General features: G+C 51.4%; 1 protein-coding gene and 1 long non-coding RNA gene across 9 annotated transcripts in view; one reads left to right on the top strand and one right to left on the bottom strand.

Moving 5' to 3' along the window:
- Positions 1-1125: 1125 nt before the first annotated feature.
- Positions 1126-26715, bottom strand: LOC126070150 (uncharacterized). 6 transcript variants are annotated; one of them, XR_007516149.1, is made up of 4 exons: positions 26470-26715; positions 13801-13925; positions 5577-10106; positions 1126-2276 (listed from the first exon to the last, which is right to left on the bottom strand). It is a non-coding gene; the product is annotated as an uncharacterized LOC126070150 (long non-coding RNA). The 6 variants fall into 6 exon arrangements; XR_007516153.1 differs by lacking the exon at positions 1126-2276 and adding an exon at positions 11807-11932 and having other exon boundaries at positions 3911-10106; positions 26470-26712; XR_007516150.1 differs by lacking the exon at positions 1126-2276 and having other exon boundaries at positions 3911-9689; positions 9941-10106; positions 26470-26708.
- Positions 2602-27441, top strand: part of IL17B (interleukin 17B) — a 56800-nt gene continuing 31960 nt past the window's right edge. Inside the window, exon 1 of one of the 3 annotated variants that reach the window (XM_049874040.1) lies at positions 2602-2742. In XM_049874040.1, the coding sequence (XP_049729997.1) occupies positions 2705-2742 (38 nt within the window). In that variant the 5' untranslated portion in view covers positions 2602-2704. The remainder of the gene's footprint in view (positions 2743-27441) is intronic. The other 2 variants (XM_049874038.1, XM_049874041.1) reach the window with 2 other exon arrangements.

The raw sequence follows: 27441 nt of genomic DNA, 5'->3' as shown, positions 1-27441 counted from the left end.
CTGCTATTTTTAATAACAAGCATTAGCCTTTCTGGGCCTCCATAAAAGCTTAATAATATGCATCTCACAGTAAAGATAAAATGAAGTCATGGGGGTGGAAAGTGCATTTTGAAATGCAAAATCTTATACAAATGTGTTCAGTAATGGTCATTAATAGCATAAAGGGTAACAAGTCCTTCTAAACAGGGAAGCCTGTACACAAGGGGACGAGCAAAGCTGGCCCTTGACGTTCTAGGAGGCCTCCATGGCTTTCTCCGCCTCTTGAATGCTTTGTTAGAGGGGCCAGGTACCGGCTTATGTCATGCCACACTGGCCACTCCTCCTAGAGGAGCTGATCCAGGTATCCCCATAAAAGAATGTATAGACCCTTGGTGTGGGAAAGACCTGGCTGTGGGGCTCGGTCCTGGGGGACCTGTCACAGGGGTGCCAATTCCTTCTTCCTACGGAACTGGAGACACATGGAGTGGCATTTAAGATGTGTTTTTTTTTTTTTTTTTTTTTTGACACTGCTACTACTTGTAGGGTTGTGCTCAGAAATGGTCTCAACACCAAATGTCTGCAGGTGGGGTGCAGGATCTCCTATTTTCGTGTGTGATCGTTGATCCTCATGCGAGAATTCCCTGGTTGGCTTGTTCCCTGCTGAGTTCCCTGCCCTGGCTCGGTAGTGGCTCTCCATAAATCCTTGCTGAGTTGCACCAAGGTGAATACAGAGATCATTCCTTGGGTTGGATATTTGCTGTTATTCCCATCCACCAACCAACCCTGAGACCCCCTGGAACCTCAAACCCTAGTGTGTTACCTGTCTGTGGGAGTTGAGGAGTCCCATTGTAGTGGGATGTAAATCTCCCAGGGGTGTGGAGCAGAAGACGTAGAGGTAACCGCTGGAGGGACAGGGACTGTGAGCCTTGAGAAGGCCCTGTGTCTGGCTGGGTCTGTTTCAGAGTTGAGAAAGGACTGGGTGTGTAGGCAGGTGGGGCCAGGTGCAGCGGATGGCGACAGGAGCTCTTGTACTGGCTCTTCTGTTGCCTCCTGGGGGCTTCCAGGGCCTGCGCCCTTGATGAACCTCAGGCCCCTCAGCATGAAGCGCAGACCCTGTAGGCCTGCCCTCAGCTTGTTTTGGGCGTAGAGGAGAGGGGCAGGGAAGACCTTTGCATCTGGAAGTCATGGAAGAGGTGGTTGTTTTTTTTTTCTCTCCTTAAAATGTGTTTTTTTCTCCTCAGAATGTGGCAGAGTTTAGAGGAGGAGCCCAGGGTGGGATGACTGCGGTACAACGTCCCATGTGTTGGACATGATGCCTGCAGTACAGCTAAAGTCCTATGTTACTGCAGAGTCTGGCTGATGCCCAGAGTTCACTATGAACTCAAACCTGTATGAGGAGGGGATGGGTCTCAGAAATCTCCATCGGTACCGTGGAGTCCCTGGGTGGCGCAAATGGTTAAGCGCTTGACTACTAGCTGAAAGGTTGGCGGTTCAAACCCACCCTAGAGGTGCCTCAGAAGGCAGCTGGTCAATCACGTCTTTGGGACTGAAGGAGAGAGTTTGCCTTAGTGAGCCTTGTGAGACACTCTCCCTCAGAAACCTTGCACAACTGAGTGTCCCTAGACGTGGCGTGGCAGCTTCCTGGGGTGTCTCCAACTGCCCAGGTGTGAGTCCTAATTGCTGTCCGTGCTGGCCTCTGGAAATGTTTGACAATGTGCAGGCATTTGGGGGTTATTCAACCAGTCCTGAGATGTTGGGGTCTCCCACCTCCTTCTCCTCCTCTCCCCACTACCCCATGTTCTCAGGAAGAAACAGGACGCAGTCACAGGTCCAGAACTTTATTACAGTTACAGAGCATAGGAGAGGCCACTTGGGTCTCACTGAAGGCTTGTTTTCCCCTCTCCCCTGGAGGGAGAAGGGTGCTCTTGGGAGACAGCCCCGCCAGCCAGGCCAGGCCAAATTGCGGGGGAGATTCCACAGCCAGCTCCACAACATGATGGTTAAAAGCAAAAAACAGATTTGATTTGATCCCAGCTTCTCCATGTACTAGCTGTGTGACCTTAGACAAGTCTTTTAACCTCTCTGGGCCTTGGCTTCCTTCTCTGTGAAATGGGGGAAATAGTAGAACCCGCCTCACTGAACTGTTGTGAGGATTAAACCAGGCAACGCCTGTGAAAGTGTTTAGGACAGTGCCTCACAATTTGTGAACAGTCGGTTAATGGACCTTCTCTTCGTCCTCCTTCTTCTTATTATCCGGAGCAAGTCAGATTTCTCCAAGGTCAGGCCAGCTCCAGTCTCTGTGTGTGAGGGGAGAGGGGCCACATACTTCATAAATATTTATGATGTGGGCTGTTAGGAAGACTCCCGGGGATATCTGTGGGAGCCACCTGGTCCCTGGGAATATGGCAAGTCAGATATCAAACTGAAGATTCTGGGGCCATGACACGTATTAGTTCTATCTATACCATGAAAACACCAAGAAGCGTTTGTGAAAATTTCGAGTTTTACGCCTGGGCCACTTCAGGTCTTTTGGCATTCAACCAGTTGGCACTCCTCAGAGCCAGTCAGAGAGTTGTTTTTATTTTTGAGATTTTGCTCTTGACTAAGAAATTGCCGTAAACCATTGACCTCGACATCAATCCCAGCTCTGCCTTTCAATCTCTGGGCTGGTCGCTTTACGTCTCTGAGCCTGGCCAACCCCACTGACCTGAGGGGCACTTTGAGGATGAGACCAGCCTATGAACGCTCAAGTAAAGTCAAACTGTAAGTTCTTTGAACCAAAAAATAGCTTATTTAAATTTGCGAAATGTATCTGCTTTGAGCATTGTGCTCTTTTAAAGAATTACCAATGTGAGATCAAACTGACAACAGTAACTCAAAAGGCTGGAAGGGAAGCTTAGAGGACAGCGAGTTTAAGACAATGGTAGTGGGATAATTTGGAAAAGGACAGCGAGAATGGTAGCATAGTTTGAGTGTAATTAATGTCACTGAATTGTACATGTAAGTGGTGGAGTCATTATTGTTAATGAGATGATACTAAACTAAAACCAAACCTGTAGCCGTCAAGTCGATTCTGACTCATAGCAACCCTACAGGACAGAGTAGAACTGCCCCATACAGTTTCCAAGGAGCAGCTGGTGGATTTGAACTGCTGACCTTTTGGTTAGCAGCCAAACTCTTAACCACTACGCCACCAGGGTTTCCAATGAGGTGATAGATGGTGAAAACAGGGCTTAAATGTGATTGGGGCAAAAAGAACCCTCTTGGGGTGGGGTAGGATGACTGGTGTCTGAGTCCTGTGTTCAGTAGCAAGATTATGGCATGTGGAGGGGACAGCTGGTGTTCCTGGAGTGGGTAGAGGCAGGCCTCACCACCAGGGGGCGTTCTGAGTTCTGCATCTTGAAGAATTTTCCACTTTTTCGTGGTTGCATAGCAAATTGTACTAACTTAGGTTTTCAGTTTACCTAGCTAATTTAATAAAATTTTAAAACAAATACACGTGTGTTTATTAGTTTAATAGTCACAGGGCGAGCTGGGAGCGCGGGAGGGAGGGCGGGAAGGGGAAGACGCACATGGCCTGTGGTATCCTGGCTCATCTACTGCTCTGCTGAGGGACCTTGGACACATTTCCTAAGAGTATGATAGTGGTGAAATTCCCACACCCAGCTTCACAGGGATGTTACGAAATTACGTGTGGACACAATGGAAAGAAAAGCAACTTAAAGGTCAAGAACGTGGTCTGTCAGTCCTTACCTCCAGCGCATGGCCTTCTACTTGACTCTTATCGAATGCTTGAGCTGAGGCCCCATGGGGGGCAACTCTGGGATGGGAAGAAGCCGGATCCAGCTGTTAAACCATGACCTCAAGAACAGTATTTCCAGGAATCCCCATCTTAGCATCTAAGGGATTCCTGGGAAAACTGGACCGTGAGGACAAGGTGGGAGGGAGTGCCCTTCAGCAGCCAGGTACCGTGTCCCTAAGGACCAGGTGGCCTGTTCTTCTGCATCCAGCCCCGTCTGCAGAAGCCAGCAATGGACACCACGTATTGTTGGTGTGGCCCACTGCACCAGGCAGGAGTCGTGGCTGAAACTTCAAGTGCCCTGGGAAGTACCATCTCTTGTAGTCAAAGGCCAAGTTGTCAACCAAAAAGCCTCTGGCATCCCAGACCCCGGCCCCCCATGACTGCCATGGGCAGTGTGTCATCCTGAGTCTCCAGCCAGAGGGGTGGATTTACTCTGCACCAAATGAGCAGATCGGTTTCCAGTCTCTATTTTGTAACTTCCTCACTGGTGACCTCAAGCAAGTCACTTAACCTCTCTGAGCTTCAGTTTTCCTCAATTGCAAAATGAGATAATATAGGACCTACTAGATAAGTTGAGATAAATAAGATTTTTAGGGGGGTAGGGTGGAGGAGGGAGTCCATAGGATTAATGGAAAGTGCGTAGGTCTGTCTTTGCTAAAAGTAACCCCAGATCTAAGGACAAGACTAGAGAAGGACTTATTATGCTCTCTGCCTGTTCTCCCACCCCCAAGGTTCTAGGATCAGATGCAGTAGGTAAGAACATGGATCTGAAGTAAGACAGATTTGGGTACAACCCCAGCTCAGCACAATGAATGTGTGACCTTGGGCAAGTCATTTAACTGAACCTCAGTTTTCTCATCTGCAAAATGGATCGATACCACTGCTCATCTCCCAGACTTGTTGAGAGATTAACTAAAGTTCTTCTTTGTCCCGTGGTTCCCCTCTGCTGTTTCTTGCTTGTCTGAAGCCTTTGGAAGTGCTCAGACATTTGTGAGATACCTGAACTGGTTTAGGCAATAACTTGGACCAAGGGTTAAGTGTGCAGAGAATGAAGGGCCTGACTCAAAATCCAGGACTTTTGTGTTTAGGGCTAAACGTGTTTTTAGGAATTGTCTAATCCCCAAATGGTGACTGGCTTTCAACCACGAGTCATTAGAAGTATAACCAGAAAGCTCATTAGAAGCAAGGATGGCGAGATTACATCTCACATACTTTGGACACGTTATCAGGAGGGACAAGTCCCTGGAGAAAGACATCATGCTTGGTAGAGTAGAAGGTCAGCAAAAAAGAGGAAGACCCTCAAGGAGATGGATTGACACAGTGGCTGCAACAATGGGTACAAGCATAGCAACAATTGTGGGGATGGCACAGGACCGGGCAGTGTTTCCTTCTGTTGTGCACAGGGTCGCTATGAGTCGAAATTGACTGGACGGCACCTAACAACGATCTGGGACCCAGTGCTGAGAAGGAGTCTCAGGTGCACCTAGCACTTTAAGAATGGTTGCCTTGACAGATTAGCAATGTCTGCCATGGGCTCAGAAGGAGAAAGTGGAGACAAGGTGCGGGGTAATGGCCACCGCCTAGTGGTCCAACACCCCATTTTACAGATGGACAAACTGGGGTGCACAGAGGAGTGAGGACTTGCCCAGAACCATGGAGCAGGTAACTAACTGCATGGGTCGGACTCCAGTCCAGGAACTTCCCCAGCACAGAAGGCAGCCAATAGTGTGGAGACTGGAAACAGCCCTGTGATTCCTGGTGCCCCCCGCCTTCCTCCCTGGACCTCCGCACTTACCGCTGCCAGGCCAACGGCTGAAGAAAAACTTCCCCCTTCCCGAGCTACAGTGCTTCATCTCAGACTCCCAACTGACCAGAGATGCAGCACTGCACCTCAGGCTGGGAGACAGGGCGCCATGGAGTGGGAGACAGGGTGCCACGCAGCTGTGCACCCGCCGGGAACAGGGGGCTCCACCTGGGCAGGAGAGGGGCGTTAGAGGGCTTCGGCTCCGCCCCACCCTTGGCCTGACATTTGAGCCCTCCAGGACCAAGCCACCACCTATCTTTTCTTTTCTTTCTTTTTAACAGCTTTATTGATACACAGTTCAACCACTTAAAGTGTACACTTTGTGAATGCACTGAAAAATACACTAAAAATTGTGCAACTATCGTCACAATCAGATTTAGACTGTCTCATCACCCCAGACAGAAATTCTGACACCATTAGCCCCCAGTCTCCCCATCGCCCTCAGCCCTGGGCAACCACTTCTGCCTCTATGGATTTGCCTATTCTGGAAGTTTCATGTAAATGGAATCACACCACATGTTGACCTACCATTTCATCCCATGGTTACACTTGGTGCACCCTACCCTGCAGGAAAGCACCACCATTCATGGTCCCTGATATTTTATGGCATCGAATGTTTGCCTCAACCTTCTACCTGGGCTTCCTGTCTCCATTCCTCTTCCTCCTCACCCATCCTGCCACACAGCCTCCAGGATGATTTTTCAAAATGCAAATATGATCATAACTCTCTCCTACTTGAAACCCCTCAAAGGCTCCCCATTGCCCTCAGACTGAATCCTGAAGCTGTCACTGAAGGCTCTGAGGTTGGCCTCTCCCTCTTGGGCCCTGCTCCTGGCCCTTGCTGCACGCCAACTCCAGCCCCGTGGCCTCCTTTCCCTTCCTCAGCTGCGCCCTGCGCCCACCCACCTCGGTACATTTACAGGGTTGTACTCTTTGCCTGCCCTCTCCGCTCAGTTCCCTGCCTGTCTGCTCCTCATGTGTTCTGTCACAACGCAAAGGGTGCTTCTTCAGGGAAGCCTTCTGCTCTGATTTCCTCAGACATCAGGCCACCCCCTCCCATGCTCTCGCCCATCTTACACCCTCTTTCAAATTCCTTTGCCGGCTGGTGATGTAATTTTTGTTCATGACACCTCCACTCCTGGACTACATGGTCCACCTGTGAGGGGCCCTGTCTACTTACTCATCACTGGAATCAGGGCCAGGCGGCGACATGCCCAATAAGCACCAGATGGGCTGAACCGGATTCCTCGATCTTATTCTCTCCAGTATTAGAGCTAATTGCATCTCCATGTCTCTGAGGGCAATCCTACATGATCACGTCTTATTAACTTGGGGGTCCCTGGATCTTGCTGGGAAGCTCTGGTGGCACCATGGTTAAGACCTCTGCTGCTAATCAAAAGATCCGCAGTTCAAATCCACTAGCCCCTACTTGGAAACCCTATAGGGCAGTTCTACTCTGTCTTATAGGGTTACTATGAGTCGGAAGTGACTCATTGACAATGGGTTTGGTTTTTTGGTTTGGGCCTTGCTGAGGGCTTTGTACATGATGACAGGCCCCAGGGAATGCCATTGTGTGTATAGTCAACTGTGTAGATAATGACTGTATAGATGGCTCATTTTCCTCTGTGCACCTGGCTTGGATGGGAACCTCTGGGTAAGCAGGCAAAGACCATTTCCTACTCCACCTGCCCCTGCTGAGATCTCAGGTTCACCCAGGGAACCCTCCTGCTTTGCTTGACGGCTGCTGCAATTGCCTTGACGCTGGATGACATACACTCCCAGGGATGTCTGAAGAAGGCTGGGAAAGAGCAGGAAAAAATACATCTCCTTAAAACACAGGAGGGACAAGTGGGAAGAGAGAGTTTTTCTCTGTTTTGCCACCCGGGCAGCTCAGTTCTGAAGGTTTCCAGTGGCACAGCTACTTCCTGAGGTATTCGAAGCCCCGAACTGCCTTCCTTGAATTCTCTTGCAGGAATTCCCTTCCCACCTGCATTTGGCTAGAGAGTGACTTCAAGATTGGGACCCACTTCTGGGGACACGGACAGCCCATAACCTATCTGCTCCACTCTCTGGGAGCTCCCACAGCTTGGAAAGAAAACCCTCAGCCTGATCACATGAGGCCCAGGGAGAGATGTCCTAAAACATGAAGATTGGCTGAAAGGAACCCAGTTAATAAGGCTAATCCCTTGCACTCACTTGGTGTGTGACTGTTTCCAAAGCCCTTCCACCGAATCTGCCTCTGGCTTCCCCAGGAAGCTCGTGGGGGGACGGGTTCTGGGGGAGTGCGTGACCTCAGTGTTAGCTTTCTCGCCGGCCGTTGCTGCTGTTAGGTGCTGCTGGTTCGTTCTGATTCATGGTGACCCCGTGTGACAGAGGAGAACTGCCCCATAGGATTCTCTAGGCTGTAATCTTTATGGGAGCAGAACTCCAGGTCTTTCTGCCGTGGAACTGCTGAGTGGGTTTGAACCACGAACCTTTCATTCAGTTAGTAGCCAAGTGCTTAACTGTTGCACCACCAGGGTTCCTTTAACTAACTTGGGAACAGGTTATCCCCTGTCCATTTTCCTTCAGTCCTTCTATTTACCGGGGGGGGGGGGGGCTGGGGGGGGTTAGGGGGGTGGGAAGGCCTCAGTAGGGTGCTATCCTGTCTCTGGTCCCTTTCTAACTCCTGCTCATCTCCCTTAGGCCTCAGGCCCAGAGCCTTGCAAGCAACAGCCTCAGGTTCAACTGTAATAATGTTTCCATTTTACTATATTTATTTTCACCTTTGTCTTCTAAGTATGCACAGTGATAGAGTTTTTGTTTACAGTAGCTCTAAAAAGTTTATTTTGAAGTGTTAAAAAATGACATCTTAAATTGAAAACTACTATGATTGTATGAAAATCTGGTTAAAGTGTCAAAGGGGTCGCCTAAATGACTGAAGTTTGGCGAACAGGGTTCTATCACATTTAATCTTTAGAACATGGCGGCGGGGGGGGGGGGGGGTGGCCGGGGGAGGGTTATTATCTCCTTACGGAGGACCAGAAAGGTGAGGCAACTGGTCCTGGGTCACCGAGCCAGGGCTTGAACCAGGGAGGTTGAGAGCTGTTTCTACCCCACCTTTCTTTGGGCTGGGAGCTCTGGGGGCACAGGGGTTAAGAGATCAGCTGCTAACTAAAAGGTCAGCAGTTCGAATCCACCAGCCACTCCTTGGTAACCCTATGGGGCAGTTCTACTCTGTCCTGTAGGGTGCCTACGAGTTGGAACCTACTCAACAGCCACAGGTTTGGTTTAGGTCATTGGGCTAAGAATCTTACAGCAAAGACAACATCTCTCCTGAGTTTAGAAACAAAAACTTGATGGGAGGCAGTACCATGTTCCCCCAGAAGAGACTCTGATGCAGGGACAAGGAGCTAAGATGCAGCCTTTGACCAGAAGATAGAATTGGCATCCAGCTCCTGTGTGGTCCTTGGTGTGTCCCAGCCCTGGCTATCGGCTGCCTCCTTCTGTTCCTTTGTATCTAAAATAATCACAATGATGATATCTGTAATAAAAGCAATCACGTTTTGAGTGTTTTTATTTGTGCTAGTCTCTGCACATCTCCAGGCCTCCATAAGAGGAGAATTTTTCAATGGCAAAGAGCTAGGATCCAAGCTGGGATAGTAACTCAACAGCTGGCACCGGGACCCTCATTTTTAACCTCTATGCTGAATGTCTCATCCCCTGACCAAATTACCAATTCTCTGGGGTTGGGACAGGGTCTAATATTTCACTTGTTCATCCAGCAAAATGAGTGCCCAGGGGAGCTGGGACACAGTCTGACGTGGTCCTTGCCCTGCAGGAGCACAGTCAGGACGAAGTGGGAGGAAAATGCCCCTGACAAGGTGACCAGGGAGCAGACCCAAGTGACATAAGAGAAGGCAGAGAAAGGCCTGCCAAGGGCTTGGAGGACAAAGAGATTCCCTGGGGGGTGCTGGGAGGGCTTCCCTAGGTGGGCTGGGAGGAGGGGCAGAGGTGCAGGAAGGGTGTGTCATTCTCCTGGCTCTCTGGCACCGGGAATTCTTTTCTTGAGTCTTGCCCATTTGCTGGGCGGGCAGACAATGCTGGGTCCTGACCCCTGGTCTCCTTCAAATGAAAGCAGAATTGGAAGGGCCTCACTGAGAAGGGGCTTCTATAGCCCCCATTGTCCACTTACCCCAGGAGAGGCCCCTTTGCACTCTGGGCTCCCAAACAGGAGATGAGGGAGGTCGCGCAAGAGCCCCGGGTTCTATCACCAGCTTGCCTGGTTACTTCCCACCAGGGTGCCTTCTCATCTCTGTGGCTCTGTGTCCCCTTTTGTATAAGCAGGCAGTTAGACCAGGGGTCCAGAATCTTACCTGAGGCTCTCAGCGCTTTCAGCTGTAAGTGCTGGCCTGGGGGACTGCTTCCCTGGACGATGGTTGTTTCCCCTCCCTGCTCCCCACTGTCTTCGGTTGTCACTGAGCAGGGGAGAACCTCTGTCTTCTGTTGGGAAGCTCCCAGGAGGCGTGGGTGAAGGGGAGGCTAGGAAGGAGAAAATAAACAGTGGCTGTCTGGGTTTTCTCGCCAGGACTGAGCAAGGAGGCCTCCTTGGGCTCCTTCCCTTATATGGCCAGGCCGCTCTGGGCTGGGAGCCTGCCGCTCCGCTCCCCCACCCTCCAGATATTCAGAGCACTGGGGGCCACTGATGGTCACCTGGGGCTTTGCCACGGAGGCTAGAGGAAAGGCCGGAGGTGGAGGGCGGGGCCCAGGACATGTCCAGTAATCACCTGCACCACCTGGTCAACTCCTGGCCTCTGGGATGCTTGGAATGTGTGTATGTGGGTAGGGGGTGCATGTGTATGAGAATTATATTGGGATAAGTTGGGGGAGAGGGGTGTTCAGAGAGAAAAGTATCCACCTGGTTCTGACTCAAGCCCTAAATCATGGTGTGACCCTGGCCAAGCCCTTTCCCTCCCTGGCTCTCTGTTTCTCCGTTGTCAAATGATGGTATGGAAAATGGTAATTTTCATGGTTAGTCCTATGAAACGGGAACTTTTTTTTTTAATTGTACTTTGGATGAAGGTTTACAGAACAAACCAGCTCCTCGTTAAAGAGTTAGCACATATATTGTTTTATGACAGTGGTTAACAACCCCACAACATGTCAACATTCTCCCTTCTCGACCTTGGATTCCCGATTACTGGCTTTCCTGTCCCCTCCTGCCTTCTAGTCCTTGCCCCTGGGCTGGTGTGCCTCTTAGTCTCATTTTGTTTTACGGACCTGTCTAATCTTTGGCTGAAGGGTGAACTTCAGGAGTGACTCCATTACTGAGCTGAAAGGGTGTCCAGAGACCATACTTTCAGGGTTTCTCCAGTCTCTGTCAGGCCAGTAAGTCTGGTCTTTTTTTATGAATTAGAATTTTGTTCTACATTTTTCTCCAGCTCTGTCTGGGACCCTCCATTGTGATCCCTGTCAGAGCAGTCTGTGGTGGTAGCCGGGCACCAGTTATTTTACTGGACTCAGTCTTTTTTTTTTCAGTCTGGTGGAGGCTGTGGCAGTTGTGGTCCAAAGTCCTTTGGGCCAATCTTTCCCTTGTATCTTTAGTTTTCTTCATTCTCCCTTGCTCCTGAGGGGGTGAGACCAGTGGAGTATCTTATATGGCTGCTCACAAGCTTTTTCAGACCTCAGATGCTACTCACCAAAGTAGAATGTAGAATGTTTTCTTTATAAACTATGTTATTGAGGCAGGAACTTTGGTATCCCCATTTTGCACAAGGCAAAAAAAAAGGCTTGGAGATGCTAGGGAGTGAGGCAGGCAGGATTTGAACTCAGGGCCGTCTGACTTCAGGGACTGTGTCTCAAACTGGTTGATCGCTAAGGCTCCTCTTGGCGACAGTATTCAACCACTTCCAAAAAATCTAAACAAAACCCCTTGCTATTGAGTCAATTCCAACTCATGTGTTCCACAGGGTTTTCAAGGCTGTGAACTTTTGGAAGCAGATCTGTTGGCCTGCCTTCCAAGGTGCCTCTGGGTGGGTTGGAACCACCAACCTTTTGGTTACCAGTCGAGTGCTTAACGTTGGTACCACCCAGGGACAATACTCAACCACTTACGTGTGCCATATGGAGAAGGCTATATTTGATGGGGGTGCTTCCCCGGAAGGCCAGGGAGACCCAAGGCCAAAAGACCCACCCCCAAAAGGCTGCTCCCTTAAGCAATAAGGGCAGGGGCTAACACTCACTCTGTCCGTGTTCCCACATCCCTGGCACAGGCTCAGGGCTCAGGGAACGGTGTGAGGAATCATTGAATGAATGAGCCTCAGTAGTTGCATCTGTACCATGGCACACTCCCCGACTCCCAGGCATTTCTGAGGATTAGGTAAAACAGGGGGTGAAATAAGATGGTGTGGTCTTTCTGTTCACACAAACAAGTTCCTTCTTCCCTCTAAAGTGCCTGCCTGTGACTCATCCCCAAACCAATGTTTCCCAAGCTAAAGACTCCCCACTCAGTCCAGCTGTGGGACTGAGAGATGAGATCTGCTTGGGGTCTGGGCTCCAGGCTCTGGCTGGAGCCTAAGGCTGGGCCAAGGTCCTGGCCCGGCAGCAGTGACCGTGGGAGAGGCTGCAGGGGGGACAGTGGAGGGAGGAGGCGGGTTGGCTGCTGGGAACAGCTCAGAAATGCGCCTCACACAAGCATTCACATCCTGTGTGCTCTTGAGCAGCCCTGGAACCTCCCTCACCCCATCAATCATCAGGGCCTCCTCTTGGACCCCAGCCCCCTTCCTGGTGACCTAGGGAGGGCCGAGGGGGCTGAGCACTGCCTGTCAGCAGGGCCGAGAGACCGCAGCTGGCCGCTCGGCAGGCCTGCTTAGTGTCGGAGCTGGACAGTTGGGGAGGAGGCGCCTGCAGCCCTCCTAATCCAATTTGTTTAGACCCAGTCTCCCAGGCTCATCTGCCAGTGAGTAAGGGCCCGGTGTGCGCGCTGTGCTGGGATGCACGTTTGCACACAAATGTGTGGCGTGCAGAAGTGAACAGGTGTGTTGCCTTATGTAAGACAGGCCTGGGCCTCGTTCCATGTTCCCGGAATGTCAGCTCCTTCCTGGAGCCCTGCTTCCTTCTCCCTTCCCCTCTGTTCACCTCGCAATCTTCCTTTACTTTTTCCATCCTCATTTGGTCTGGGGCTGCAAATCCCCCCTCTTCAACTAGCTCTTCCTGTGACTTTGACCTTCACCTCTCTGGGCCTCAGTTTCTCCACGTGTCTTATGGAGCCAGTAGCCCTACCCTGTCTGCTCCACCACGTGCATGAAAGTCCCTTTGTAAATTGGAAAACCTGGGAAGAATGCGGCGAACGGTGAAAACAACTGGTACCATTTATTGAGTGGGCAGGGGTGGTTCAGTGGTAGAATTCTTGACTCCCACGAGGGAGACGTGGGCTCAATTTCCAGCCAATGCACCTCATGTGCGACCACCACTCGTCTGTCAGTGGAGGCTGACGTGTTGATATGATGCTGAACAGGTTTCAGCAGAATTTCCACACTAAGGCAGACTAGGAAGAAAGGCTTGGTGACTGACTTAAAAAAAAATCATCCATTATAAACCCTATCAACCACAAGGGTTGTGCATGGGCTTGTCACGAGTCAGGGGCCGACTCGACAGCAGCTAACAACAACTGTTTATTGAGTTCTTATTGTGTGCCAAGTACTGTGTATCCAGGATACATGCCTGACCTCTTTAACCCTCTCAAAGCCTCGTGAGCTGGTTCTCATCAGGCTAGAGGCGCAGTGACTTGTTCAAGGTCACACAACCACTGTGTTTAGAGTTTGAATTCTTAACACCCTGTTTATGCCCTTCCAGGGACAATTACTATTAGTCCCACATTTTCCTCTTAGTCATTTATTCACCAAATCCCACAGGCTTTGCGTTGCTGTTTTGTAGGGAGGATGGGGTTGGGTGGATTCTTGGCTCCTGGTTGGTTTTCCGTTCTCTGGCTCCACACCTACGCCTCAGAACCCACAGGCCCTGAATTGCCTCCACTCCCACCAGTCAGGGCTGTCTTCCTTTGACCAAGCTCCTTTCTGATTTTTGGAGATTGAGGCCTGGTTGCTGGGTCATTGTGAGGGTCGGGCTGCAGACTTTATCCTGAGGGGACAGGGTTACAACGGGAGCTGCCGGCAGAGTGGCATAGGGTGTAGACAGAGGTGGGTGCCCAGATGGATAGGGAGGGGATGGCACTCACAGTTCTGTTTCCAGGCTGCCTGCCCTCCTCTGGTCCCCAGGAGGCTCCCTCAGTGGGGTTTTTGCTCCTTTGATCTCAGAGTTGTAGGGATGGTTCTTTCCAGCCATTCCAGCCAGTGCCTTTGCCTGGAAGGAATAAAGATGCCATCTGTCAGAAGGACGCAGGGGCCATATGGCCAGAGACCTGGCCTTTAGCATCCTGGCCGTTAGCAACCAGGCTCTGAGGGGTTGTATGAGCCTGCGTGACTGGATACTGGGAGGCCTCAGGCTGAACCAACTGAGATCCTCCAAGCCTCAAAGGCCTGCCCCTTGGGCTCTGGGCAGCCATCGTTTCTGCTCTGACTGCCTGGTTTTCAAGGAGGGTCTTCTGAGCATCTCCAAACTCCAAGAGCAGGGAGAGGGCTGCCTTCCCTTCCTGGCACACCCAGGCCCCATCAATGAAGGCAGAGATAGAGGAACTTCCCTGGAGGCACCTCCACCTCCAGTCTCACATGTAGGAAAGGAGCCATTTAGGGTAGACCAAAACCTAGGGTGAAGATGGTGGCCAAGGCTGAAGGGGCAGCCCTGTGGCTGCTGTGACCCCAAGGCCTTCAGCCTGCAAAATGTTCTCTCTGCAACCCAAGGAGCACTCACAAACACCCCCAGATGTAGGAATGACTTTGCTCCTTTGACTGAGGTTCAAAGAAGAGCCCTGGTGGCGCAATGGTTAAGCATATGGCTGTTAACGAAAAGGTTGGCAGTTTGAACCCACCCAGGGGCTCTGTGGGAAAAAGACCTGGCACTCTATTCCTGTAATGATTACAGCCTAGAAAACCCCCTGGGACAGTTCTACTGTGTCACATGGGGTCACTATGACAACAAAGAGGTTCTGCAATTTGCCCAGGGTCATCTGCTGAAAGTAGCAGAGGCAGGACTTGAACCCAGGGCTCCTCATGCTCAACTGACTCCTGAGCATGGGCAGGGCTGGCGAGGTGACCACAAACAAAGTTCACATCATCATGGTCATTGCAAAAGCCCCATACCCTCTCCTGGCCTTGTTCTTTTCCAGGAAACACTAGGGGCTGGGAACAAGGCCCCTTCTGTGAGTCAGATGGCCCGCAGTGGCAAGAGGGCTGAGGTTGGGCTCCGTGCAAGTGCACAAGTCCTTGCTCACGCTGGCTCTTTCTGCAGGGACTCCCTTGCCCAGAGCTCTCCTTCCACAGCTCCCCCATGCTTGCGCTTATGCTACTTGCAGCCTTTGCTCTCCTTGGGTCTCCAGCCCTAGTGTTTCCATGGCATGCTGGGAAAGACTAGAGAAGACACGGGCCATGGAGCCAGACTGACTGCCTTTGAATCTCACTTCTAGCCCTTACTAGCTGTGTGACCTAGAGCCAGCGGCTTCACCTCTCTGAGGCTCACTTATTTGTAAAGATCCACTGAGGTAGATGTCAAGTGCAAGCACAGTGCCCAGCACGTAGTGAGACCACAAGAAATGGCTGTGATTTCATTATTAGCAGGGGGCCCAGGCATGGGAGGAAGAGGTGAAGGGAGAAGGCTGAGGGCAAAGGTCTGAAGCGGCATCCAGAGAAGAAGTGGAAGTGGCGGTGGGGGCTGGTGCGTGGGGCGATGCGACTGCCCTGGGCCCCTGTTCCCAGAGCGCCTTCCCACCCCTTGGATGGCCCAGCTGAGTTCACCAACCTCACACGCTCCCTACTTCCTCCCCAGGGAAGGTTGCTGCCGGGGACTTTTGAGCAAGTCCTGGGAACGCAGTTTGAGGCAGAAATGAGGGAGTTGCAGGGGAAAGGGAGGAGAAGGAAAGAAAAGGGTCCCAGAACCTCCCACCTTCTGCTTAGCAGCTGAGTGCGTTAACCCAGGAACACCAACAGTAGCCGTTATTGTTGTCGGGGCCCTGGGTGGTGAAAACAGTTAATGCGCTCAGCTGCTAACCAAAAGGTGGGAGGTTCGAGTCTACCCAGGGGCTCCTTGAAAGAAAGGCCTGGTGATCTACTTCTGAAAAATGAGCCACTGAAAACCCAGTGGAGCACAGTTTTACTCTGATATACATGGGGTCACTAAGAGCAGGAGTCTGCTTGCCAGCAATTGTTTTTTTGGTTTTTGTTTTAAATCAGGCTTACTGTGTACCAGGCACCCTTGGGCATGCTACAATAATAACAATAGCTAACGCATTGGTACTTTGATGGGCCCCACATGTGCTAAATGCTTTATTTTAAATAGATTTTCTCATTCGGCCCTTACAATCACTTATGAGTGAGGCACCTTTCTTCTCCCCACTTTACAGATGAGGAAATGGAGGCTCCCGGAGATTACAGCACTCCCTTAAGGTCATACAGCTAAGTGACAGGGTCAGGATTGCATTTTCATGGCTCCCTTATGAGACCAGACTATTCATGGAGCCGTTTTTATAGAGAGACAACCTGAGTCAGTATCTCATGGAGTTTTGTGAGGCGTGTGTTTGTCTTTGTGGAGTGGGGGTTATGAACAGAGAAAGCATTTCAGTATAAATGAAGGCCATCTGGGACCTGTTAGGGTCTGCATGTATCTGGAGGCAAGGAAGCTTCTAATTTTGTTGTTGTTCTGCCTCTGTCCCGAGGTATTTCTCCCTTTCACCCTGTATGTTAAAAAACACAATGATAAAGGAGTTGATTCTCCCTTCGGTCCTGTCTGCTTTGTAAAGAATGAGGACCTCCAGGGTCCCAAAGGTTTTGCTGGGGCTGGAGGATGCCTCCTGGATAACTCAAATTTTGTTTTCTTCTGGAATGTGTTGGCTGAGTAGCGTGACAGGCTAGGCACCAGGTCTCTTGTGATTGTTGTGTGATTGTGGACAAGTGTCTTCCTCTCCCTGGGTCTCAGGGAATTTACTCCATGCAGTGGTAAAGGACTGGGCTCAGTGGTGTCCATGGCCCTCCAGGTCCGGCAAGTGGAGACCCACCCCATCCCACTGGTGTGAGTGTGAAGGAAGGCAAATGGTCCGCATAGACCTCCAAGGAGGAGAGAGGAGATGGGGCATCAAAGGTTGAAGAGGGTGCTCCCCGACCTGCCCCTATTCCCTTATCCCACCTCTCATGACTCAGCCCAGAGCAGACCCCAGAGACCCAGACCAGGTGGGGTTTCCGAACCAGGACTTGAAGTCATAAAGCATTAGTGCAGGAGGCACTCTAGTCTCATACCCATTGTTCAGATGAGGAAACTGAGGCATGGAGAGGCGAAGCCGCGAGCTCATGGTGATGCAGCCTGTCAGAGGCCCAGCTGGGATTCCAGCAAATGTCCTGACCCTTCTACTCACTGAGGGATCATAATCAGTGATGTCTTAACAAAGGGGCCCCTGGAGGAAGGCAGGAGAGAGGAGGGCCTTTAAGTTCCTTTGGCTTTGAAGATGGAATAATCACGACTTCCTTCTCCTAACATCTTTTGGCCCTTCCTAGAACCAGATGGCGGATGTTTGGAATTTATGTTGTAAATAGTGTTTAAGAAGGAGGTGGGGGTGCAGATGTGTTACTCTCTCCAACCACCAAAAAAAAGGGGGGGAGGGATCTGAGGGAGGAGAGAAGAGAGGGGAGCTGACAAGGGGAAGATTGGAGGAGAAGGGAGAAGTGAAGGGGAAGGAAGAGAGAAAAGGATAGAGTGATGAGAGGAAAGGGAGGGAAAGGAAGAGGGATAGATGGATTGAGAGTGAGAGCAAGACAGAGAGAGGCAGAGAGGAAGCAAACTCAAAGGGAAGAGATGGACAAAGAGGGAGGAAGATTGAGACAAGGTGGGCAAATATGAGGAGGGGACACCCAGGGAGGAGGCTCAGACAAGCTCCATCTTGAGTTCAGGAGCAAACCCTTGAGGTTTCTAAAAATAGCTCAGCCTTTCCCCTCACAGAGCTGGCAGCAGGGATGAGTGAGGCACACTTGCCCTTTTATGGTAAGAAAAAAACCAGACCCTCAGAGGAGAGCTGGGCTGGAGCCTGAAGTTCTGGATGAAGCCCAGCCCCCCCCCCATCTGGGGTGGGCCAGGGCCGCATATGGAGTCATGACTGGGTGGTGGGATTTCCTGGCCTGAGTAGCCCCAGGCTCTGTGAAGAAAGGGCTGAGGTGGAGGTCAGCAGGGGCCATCTTGGAAAGCTCTAGGGTCCTAATGGACCCCCAATGCTTAGTGGAAGTGTTCCTACAGACATCTGGTCTACCCATCTCCCCGTTTTACAGATGTGGGTTGAAGCAGTGGGGTAAACTTGTCCTCACACAAGGATGGCTTATGTGCCTGTCATTCTGGAGAGTAGCGTTGTCAGTGGAAAGGGCACTGGTCTGGGAGTCAGGATACCCAAGACCTTCTCCCAGATTTGTCCGCGACTTGCTGTGTGACCTTGAGCAATCTGTTGAACCTTTCTGGTTTCAGGCTCCCTCACTGAGATGAGCTTAAGGGCCTTCTCTGCTCTTTGCCTGTCTGGGAATTCAAAGGCTGGGAGGCCACATTTGGACTTAGCAGATGTTGTCCCCAGGCAGAGGGGAATCCTGAGGCTGCTGTTTCTTCTTATACCCAAGCTGGGGAGACAAAAGCTAAGGTGGATTCGGATGGAGAGAGAGGAGGCGCCACAGCAGATCTGGAGTTTAGGAGGCAGATCATTCATGGAATCTTTGACTGTCTAAGCTGGTTGCACCCAGCCCCTCACCGTATACACTAAGATCAAAAAGGATCTTATACTTGAGGTCATGCTTAAGGTCAAGTGGAGAGTTGAGGGAGAGCCAGCAGTAGAACCAGGTTTGGTTCCCAGCCTTGGGCTACTTCCTCTGTAGGAGGCCTTTCAACAGCAGCAGTTGACAGTTTTGGGGACCTCCTCTGGGTATGAGAGGGGCCTTCCTGGGCACAGCAGCCAGAAATCAAGACAAGCTGTCACCTTCTGACTACCCCCTGGCTGCGCACCCACCTCTCCTCTGTCTCCCTGCCCTGGGCTGCAAGGAGCATACCATAGTCTCCATCCACGGCTAGAAGGCTGGAAAGAGGCAAAGAAGGAAGCTCAGGGCTGGCGGCCACTCTCTGGCAGCACCATCTCGGGCAAGTCGCCTCTGTCATTGGGCCTCAGTTTCTGCATCTATAACATGAGGAGATAGGCTTTGATGCTCTTTAAGGTTCTTTTCAGCTCTTACAAGGTTACGATGCTTTGAGTTTAGGATTCAATTCCAGGAATATTTATTAAGCATCCTCCAGGTCAGCAGAGTGAATGAGATGCATATAGCAACAATACTCTGCAGCTCTGTAGTCGGTGTGAGGTGTGGAGCCATGGCTCAAGGTTCCTGGAAGCCCCAATTCTGAAGCCCTCTGTCTTTATTCCAGAAACCCCTGGGCGAACTCTCTGACCCCAGGCTGACCCTGGGCTCAGGAAGTTCTGGTCTTGAGCGTCCAGGGATGTGCACTGGTCTGGTCAACGTTCATGCCCACTGTCCTGGGATCCTCACCAAGCCTGGCTATCCCCTTGGCTTCACCCTTCTCTCCATCCACTGCCACGTGGCTGCCACATCTGAGGCGCTGTATGAACTCCCTCCCACCCATGCCCACCCCCAGTCTTTCCATAATCCATCTTTCTGTGACTCAGCCCTCTGAGGATGCTTGCTTTCCTTTTCCAGCCTCCTGTGACACCCCACCCACCACCTGGAGAACGTGGAAAGGATGGGACTGGAGAGAAAAGGAGGAAAAAATAAAGTATCTTGGTTCTAAATCGTAAGCTTTCCCTGTGACCTTCCTGGAATTTCCATGCAGACTCTCTGGAATGCAAGAACAGGGCTCTCTGGGACTCTAGCCTCCTCTAACTCATTCCTGCTGAGCGGAAGGCGGTCAGCTGGGTGTTCTCTTGGGACCTCAGTCTCATATCTAGGCCCCAGGTCTCTCCGGTCAGGGCTAGCATCCTCTGGGAAGGGCAGAAGGGGAAGAAGGAAGTGGGAGAGAGGGTCCCAAGAGGCCCCTGTGCAAAGCTGGGGTAGAACTGATGTCATGCCTGGTTAGGAATCTGGTACGAGGCCACAGGAGACTCAGCCGTGTAAGATTGCCCCAAGACAGCTAGAACTGGAAAGTCAAGTCCCAGGCTGGTGGTGGGAATGGCCATGAGGCCCAACTTCCTCTTTACAGATGTTTGATTCCTCTTTACAGTGTCCCTGCTAGGCTTGCGTACCTCTGATGATTGGGAGCTCGCTACTTATTAATCACCTGGTCCCTCTTTGAACAGGCTACTGGAGACTCTTTCCTAATATCACGCTGACATCATCCTCCTTGGGGCTTCATGTCTGGTCCTCTGGGACTTCAAAGGACAACTTCCTGTTTCCCAGAAACCTCCTTAGAGGTTTAAAGGTGGTGACTGCAGCACTCAGGCTTCCTGCCATTCCTGATCCCACCCTGATGTTTCCTTTTCCCATCACCTGGTGTCTCAGAGTTGCCCGAAGCCTAGATTTTCAGGTCTCTCCCTTGCACTGGGGCTCTTGACCTGATCGTGTTTTGGGAGAAGAGGACAAACATTCTAAAGAAAGGGACTCCTCCAAGGGAGAGACAGATTACCAAGGAGGACTCTCCCCAACTTATGGGCCTTTGGTTTCTGGTTGCCAAAGCCACTCCATAATCAAATTTCCCCCCACTTTGCCAGCCTCATGCCTCATTGAGCTTCTAGACCAGCCCTGGGTTCCAGCCAAATGGGCTTGTGTTCTGTTGTCCTGAGAATGCCTTTTCAGCCCAGCCCCTGCACCTTTGCACACAGAGCTCTCCACCTGGAACACCATCTCCTTTCTTCTCTGTCCATCCAAGGTGTACCCCTGCTGCTCTGACCACCCAGAGGCTCCCCTTCTCTGAGAGCCTGGGCACCCATCATCACACATGAGACAATCTCAAATCATGGAGCATCACAGCCTGAATGGGCCCAGAGAGCCGGTGCACTTACCCAAGTGTGAGTTGCAGGGCAGGACCAGAGTCAGCCTGTTTCTTTCCTTTTCTCCCCATCTTGCACAGGCTGTCTCAGCAGAAGCCATCAGACTCAATGGGACTGTAGGATCCCGTGCTTGAGGTCTAGCAGACCTCGGGCAGGCTGGCCAGAGGCCCTGCCCAATTCTGCTCATGGTCCCTGAGCCTGGAGCCTGGCCAGGGGGTGGTAGTCACAGCCACTTGACCCCTATCCCTGTCTCTCCCTGAAGGAGGAAAAGGAGCAGTGTCCCCATTATGCTTGCAGGGTCCAGTGTGTTTTTCAGTTTGGAGCTTTGTTAGTTAGTGGTGTGGACTTCTCTATCTCCACTGGAGCGCAGCTCGAGTCAGAGGAGGGGTCTTTGAGGAGTGCGCCTAGGCTTGTGGCTGGCATGTGTTCCTGGGGGGGAGCCAGGTGGGTCTGTTTCTTCCACCCTTGGTCTAGCCAAGATAGGCTGTATGGGGCCAGGGCAGCCCAGGACTGATGGAACATAACGGCATTCGGCCCACACCAAGGGGTGCTTGTTGTCAAGAAAAACTGTTTTGCCAGTGTCTGTTCGGTATCTTTGCCCCTGAGAAGGGGGTGGTGGAGGACCCTCTGTCTCTGCCCTTACCATGAGAAGGTTTACTCTAAAAGGAGGCACCTAGAAGGAATAATCTAGAAGGAAGACTTTCAAATAGCATACTCCTCCAAATGCCAAGCGTTGGCCCTATAAGGCAGTCCAGAACCTGAACTAGTTCTTGCTAACAGGCTCACCTGGATGGTGCTAGAATTTAGCAGTTAAGAGCATGAGTGGTTCTGGAGTCATCCAGATGTGAGTTCGAGTCTTGTGACTTTGGGCAAACTACCAAACCTCTCTGAGCCTCTGGGTTTCCAGAGGGATGATGGTGCTTACCTCAGAGAGTGCTTGGCAAAAGGCCTGGCACTTGGGAAGACTTAAGAGAAGGCAGTTATTATTTTTGAAGGAACAAGGGCAGTTTATCCTCCTGAGTCCCTAAGAAGAACTGGAGCTCAGTACAGACAGCGTCTCCTGCCCTCCTAAAGAAGCTGTCTTTCATAATCACATTTTAGCAGTTTTTTTTTTTAATTGAGGTAACATATTTGTGACAAAACATTTGCCATTTCAACATTCTACACAGGTACAGTTCGGTGATACTAACTTACACTCATTATGTAGTTCAACCCTCACCCTTACCCATTCCTCAATCTTCCCATCATTAAAACCCATTGCTGTCAAGTCCATTCTGACTCATAGCAACTCTATAGGACAGGCTAGAACTACCTTATAGGGTTTCCAAGGAGCAGCTACTGGATTCGAATTGCCAACATTTTGGTTAGTAGCCGAGCTCTTAACCACTGAGCCACTAGGGCTCCTTTCCATCACTACCAGTTGTTTTTTTTAATTAAGTACTTACTCCGTGCTAGTCACTGTTCTAAGGGCTGCGTGAGTTTGGACTCATTTAATCCAGGCAACAACTCAATAACCCAATGAGGCAGACACTCTTATGATTGCTATTTTAGGGATGAGTTAACTGAGGCACAGAGCCTTTAAGATGTCCAAGGTCACACAATTGCTAAGAGGCAGACCCAGTTTTCAAACCCAGGCATCCCGGCTCCCATCTGACCCCTTTACTCACCAGCCTATCTGTCTTAGCCCTACCCTTACAGTGCTCTGATCCCTACCTGGCCTCCTCATCACCTGGGCACAAGGATTCACCCCACACCTGTAAGCCCCCCCAGCTCCAGAGTTGGCCTCAGTTTCTCATCTGTTCCAAAAGGGGCCTAGATGAGGTGGTCTCTGTGGGTGACCCATGAGAGTGGCTGAACCGTGCTTTGCATTTTTTTTTTTTTTTATGCTTTTATTTGAAGAAAAGGTTCCTGATCCTGAAGCATTGCTGCTAACAAGCCTCTTTTGCAAGTGAGAAGGGGGCTGGCCTCTGCCTGGCTCTTATGATGTGTGGCGAGGCCCTGTGGGGCCTGTCTAGACAGGCCATTACGAGTGGCAGCCAGTGTGGGCTCTTTCCCCTGAATTCCTGCAGATTACCCTGCAGGCGACCTCTGACTGGAACATGGCCACTGAGCCACCGCTGGCTGGGGGCGGGATGCAGGGACAGTGCCCATGCCCACACCAGGGCCTTCGTAAGTGTCAGAGATGTAGGGTGCTCTGCAACTTGGCTCGTGGGCCAGATTTGTAGGCATCCATGTGGACAGCAGCTATGACATCCTGCAGAAAATGCTCATGCATTTCTCTCTCTGTTTCCTTTCTTGACTTTTTAAGTTATACCAAGTTGCTATACAGAAAATAAAATGTGTAACATAAATGCTTCAAGAAGGCTGATAATTTCAAGTGTTACCCAGGAGCCCGGACACCGCTGGAGGGAGTAACGAATTTGGAACCTAATCTGGGGCTTCCCCATAAAGTTGACCGGCCTACCTACTATGACCCAGCAATTCTACTCTGGGTACAAACCCCAGAGAAACTCTGGCTCATGTGCACCAGGAGAGTTGTACAAAAATTTTCAACTTAGCAACGGTCAGAAATAGCCATTACTATGGCTTTTTGAACAAACCCTCGTGACTGTGTAGTTCGAAAATTTCTGGAGGAGGCAGGGTCCAGGCCCAGGCCCAGCCCAGCCCAGCCTGACCTGGAGGGCCTCCGAGCTCCTCTCCTCCAGTTCCCTCAAGCAGGTCAGTACAGACACTGGGCCTGGCGCTTCCTCTTCCTTGGGGCTACACGTGTCAGTGCTTCCTGGGCACTGATCGGTCTGGGAAAGGGCTAACTTTTCCCAAAGAGCTTCCGCATGGCTCTGAGAGACCAGAGGCAAACTCCTTCTGCCCATGGGCAGTGGTGGGACTGAAGAGCCAGCGGTGGCCTCAGAAGGAGAAGATGGGTTCACCATGTAGTTCAGTCTCCTCTATAAAGAGGGCTTACTCATCACATTGCAGGCTAGGAGCATGTGTTTTGGTGTTGGATAGGCTGCCACTTTCTGGCTGCATGACCTTGGGTAAGCTTCTGCTCCTGAAGGGATTTCCTTCTCTATACAACTGGGGTTGATGAGAAGGATGCTGATTCCTACCTCACTCCTGGGAGGACTAAATGATAACACGGGAGATTCAGCCCAGTGCCTGGTTCCTGGGAAGCCCTCTGTACATATTCTACCCCTTCTACCAGATACACTGGAGGCTTCAGAGGAAGTTCCAGGGTGGCGGAGTAGTATGGCAGGAGACAGAAGACTCCCCGGTGGAGGAAGAGACCAGCCTGGGGCAGCCAGCACATATGCCTACGCTTAACAATTCACAAGCTGTGTGACCTTAGGGAAGCTTCTTAACCTCTCTGTGCCTCAGTTTGCTCATCTGCACAATGGGATAATAATCGTACCTGCCTCACAGGGTTGTTGTGAAGATTAAAGAAATTAATTCATATAAAGACCTTAGCGTATTGCCTGGAGCAATAAAGGCGCTCCACCAATGACAGCAATATAATTCTTATTCACAGCACTTTATGGAGCCCTGGGCTGGGAAGAGGGGCTGAGTTTTGCTCCAGCTCTGCCATCATCTTGTGGTGTGACCTATAGCAGTACTTTCCCCTAGGTGGCTTCAATTGCCTCGGCTGCATTTATGAGGGTCCCAGGCTGCTCTACATTACTGCATTCCCAAAACTTTCAGGCGCATGGGAATTACCTGGGGAGTTGGTAATGCAGACTCCTGGGCCCCACTCAGGATTCCCTCTCAGTAGATGAGTATGCAATTGTTCAAACACCATACTTTGAGAAACACATTGCCCACACATTCCCTACAATGAAGGGACTGAGACCTCATCTAGCCCTTTATGCATCTCAAGCTGATCCCTCTTCTGTCCCTTAACCAGTATTTGAAACCTCTGACCTCTCCACTCACCCTCCTGCCTCTTCCCAGACCCTGTCCTTCTATCCTCAGCAACTCCAGGTGCACCTTGGCCAGGTCTTTTTCCTATTTCCCTCCAAATATAACTAAGGTCATCTTGCCCACAAGTGGTGTGGGATCTAACCATAAGATAGCACTGGTCCCATTTATATGTCCCGCACCTGTCACAGCAATCGTGTGAGGTCAGAACCAAGACTGTACCCATTTTATAGAGGAAGAAGCTGAGGCCCAGAGATGATAAGTGACTTGCCCAGGGTCACTTGTCTAGAAAGTGACCAAGCCAAAATTGGGCCCAGAGGGTTGGATTCCAGAGAAGGAAGGAAGAGAAGGGACTAAGTACTATGGCAATGTAACCAGTACCAGCCGAGTAGATTCTGACTCATGGCGACCCCATGTGTATCAGAGTAGGCCTGTGCTCCATAGGGTTTTCAATGGCTGGTATTTTGGAAGTAGCTTGCCAAGTCTTTCTTCCTAGGTGCCTCTGCATGAACTTCAACCTCCAACCTTTCAGTTAGCAGCCAAGCACCTTAACCTTTTGCACCACCTGGGGGCAAGAATCTCCTTTTTGACTGCGATGGCCTCCGGCCTTGTGTGACCAGAATGGGAGAGGGTAGGGTGCTGAGCAAGTCTGTGCTGGAGGACTGTGTTCCGTTCTGGTCCCCAGATGTCCCCAGTATGTTCATAAAAGTGAGACTGGGATGTTGCCTGCCTATCTTTGAGCCCCCATCCCAAGCCCCTGCCTCCACCTAGCCTGCCACTTAGCCACCGTGATGCTTGTCAGAAGTCTCTTGCCTTCCTCCAAGCCCCCCTGGCTTCACCGATTCACCCCCTGATGCCCTCTGCACCCTTTTTCTGCTCATCCTGCTCTGAGGGTCATGTACCTCCTGTGACTCTGAATCCAGAGATCAGCCTCCCAGCAGCCACCTGGAACAGAGTTCCTTCCCCACCAAAGGCTATGCCGGGGGACCAGGCCTACCCTGCAGCTGCAGTCAGGGGCCCTCCTACTCCCTCACCATCACTGTGGCTCAACCTCCAAAAGCTCCTACTTCCGGCATCTCAGCCCAAGGTCAAAGGGCAGGCTCAGTCCTAGGATGCCCTGGGGGAACTTCCCCACACAGGTGCCCCTCAGGCTAAACTGGGGATCAGAAGCCACATCTCGCATAGAGACCACTTCGATCCAACTGCCTTATTGTACAGATGGGGAAATTGTGGCCCAGAAAGGGCAAGGCACCTACCCATGTCCACACACAAGCAGGCAGTGTGTGGCAAAGCAGGGCTGGGCCCAGGGCTCTGCCCTCCAGCCAGTGCTTTCCACTGCTATATGCGTAGTGGACACCCAGCCTGCCCAGCCTCTCTGCCTGCGGGGTCCTCACGACTCCATTCCTGTCCTGAGCTAACATTGCTTCTCTCCCAGCTTTGTTTCTTGAAGATGTTATTTGAAAACAGTCTTCTTGCCAGGAGCCCCAGGCTCTTGGAGCTGTGAAGTCAAAAGCTCAGAGAAGGAAGAAGCACTGTCTACGAGAAGCCAGGGAAACTGGGCTCAGACATAGGCACAGCTGTGAAGCTTGGGCCGCAGGACGTTAACTATGTCCACTCCCTCTGTCCCTCCATTTAACCACAGAGAAAAGGAGTTTTCAAAGCCAAAATACTTCAGAATTAGAGTGGGTCAGGGCTGGATGGACGCTTAGAGATCATCAAATCCAGCCCCTAACAGATGGGGACGACCAAGCCCCAGAGAGGTGAAAGGTACAGAGCTGGTTAGCAAGAGAGGAAGGGACAGAGTCCAGAATGCAGCATCCCTCTGGAGAGGAGGCAGCGGAAGCCCCCATTCATGCACCCATGTCTTACCTCTGTTAACGTCTGGTCAAGGGATGACTCCTTGTGGCCTGGAGATTGGGGTCAGCCCGTTGGGGGGATGATTGGGGTGTCACTGCTTCTCAACTAACTTGACCCGGCCTCTGGCACCCCTTACAGCATGGGGGCATTTTTAAATGGCTGGCACTGGGCCCCCCTCCCCTCAGCCCCTTGCCCGTGGCTCCTGGGCCACAGAGGCTTCTCTGCCTTTTACCTTATATGAGCTGAAGAGGCGAGCCCGGTGTTGGGGTGAGGCGGGTACCAAGTCCTCCTGGGGGCCCCCCATTGGCCCGGGCGCCTGCCACGTGACCGCCTCGCCTTGACCTGCCCCTGGTGCCGAATGTTGCTTTTACCCCCTAAGGAAGGAGTGGTTGACAATTTTCATATTTCTTCTAAATTTGGAGATTTCAGACAATGCTGGGAGGCTTGGCTCCAGCCGCCAGAGGCCCATGTGGAAGTCATTAAGCCGGAGAAGGGGGTGGGGGGAGAGAGGGAGACAGGGGGAGAGGAGGAGGAGGAAGGGAGTGGGGGGACAGAGTTCTGAGGGTTGTCGGTTGTCAGCCTGGGAATAGGAGCAAACTCTCTGGGAGAAAGTTGTGTGTGAGAATTTCCTTCTTCTCTCTCAGCCCCTCCGTTCCAGGACTGGAGAAGGAGTTCTAAGATTTTCTGGAAACCACCAGAGATAAAGACACCAGTCCAGGGGGTGATGAGAATGGTGGTGTTGGGGGACCATGGGAAAATATTCCCCTCACCCGAGAGCCGGAACCTTGGGAGTCAACTCCATCATTGTGTAAAGGAGGCCCGGAGCCCCAAGGTGGAGAGGGCCTGCCTCAGTCACCCGCTGAGGCTTCAACAGGGCAGGGAGTTGAATCCAGGGCCCCTGGACGTCCTGCTGGGGGCTCTTTTTCCCCTGCAGTAGTACTGAGGAAGCTCGTGTCTCACCATACTCCCCCTTTTCTCATGCTC

The sequence above is a fragment of the Elephas maximus genome, chromosome 2, assembly GCF_024166365.1.
Source record: "Elephas maximus indicus isolate mEleMax1 chromosome 2, mEleMax1 primary haplotype, whole genome shotgun sequence".
Lineage (NCBI taxonomy): Eukaryota > Metazoa > Chordata > Mammalia > Proboscidea > Elephantidae > Elephas > Elephas maximus.
Note: the sequence above shows the minus strand (reverse complement) of the source record. Positions and strands in the feature narration are given on the sequence as shown.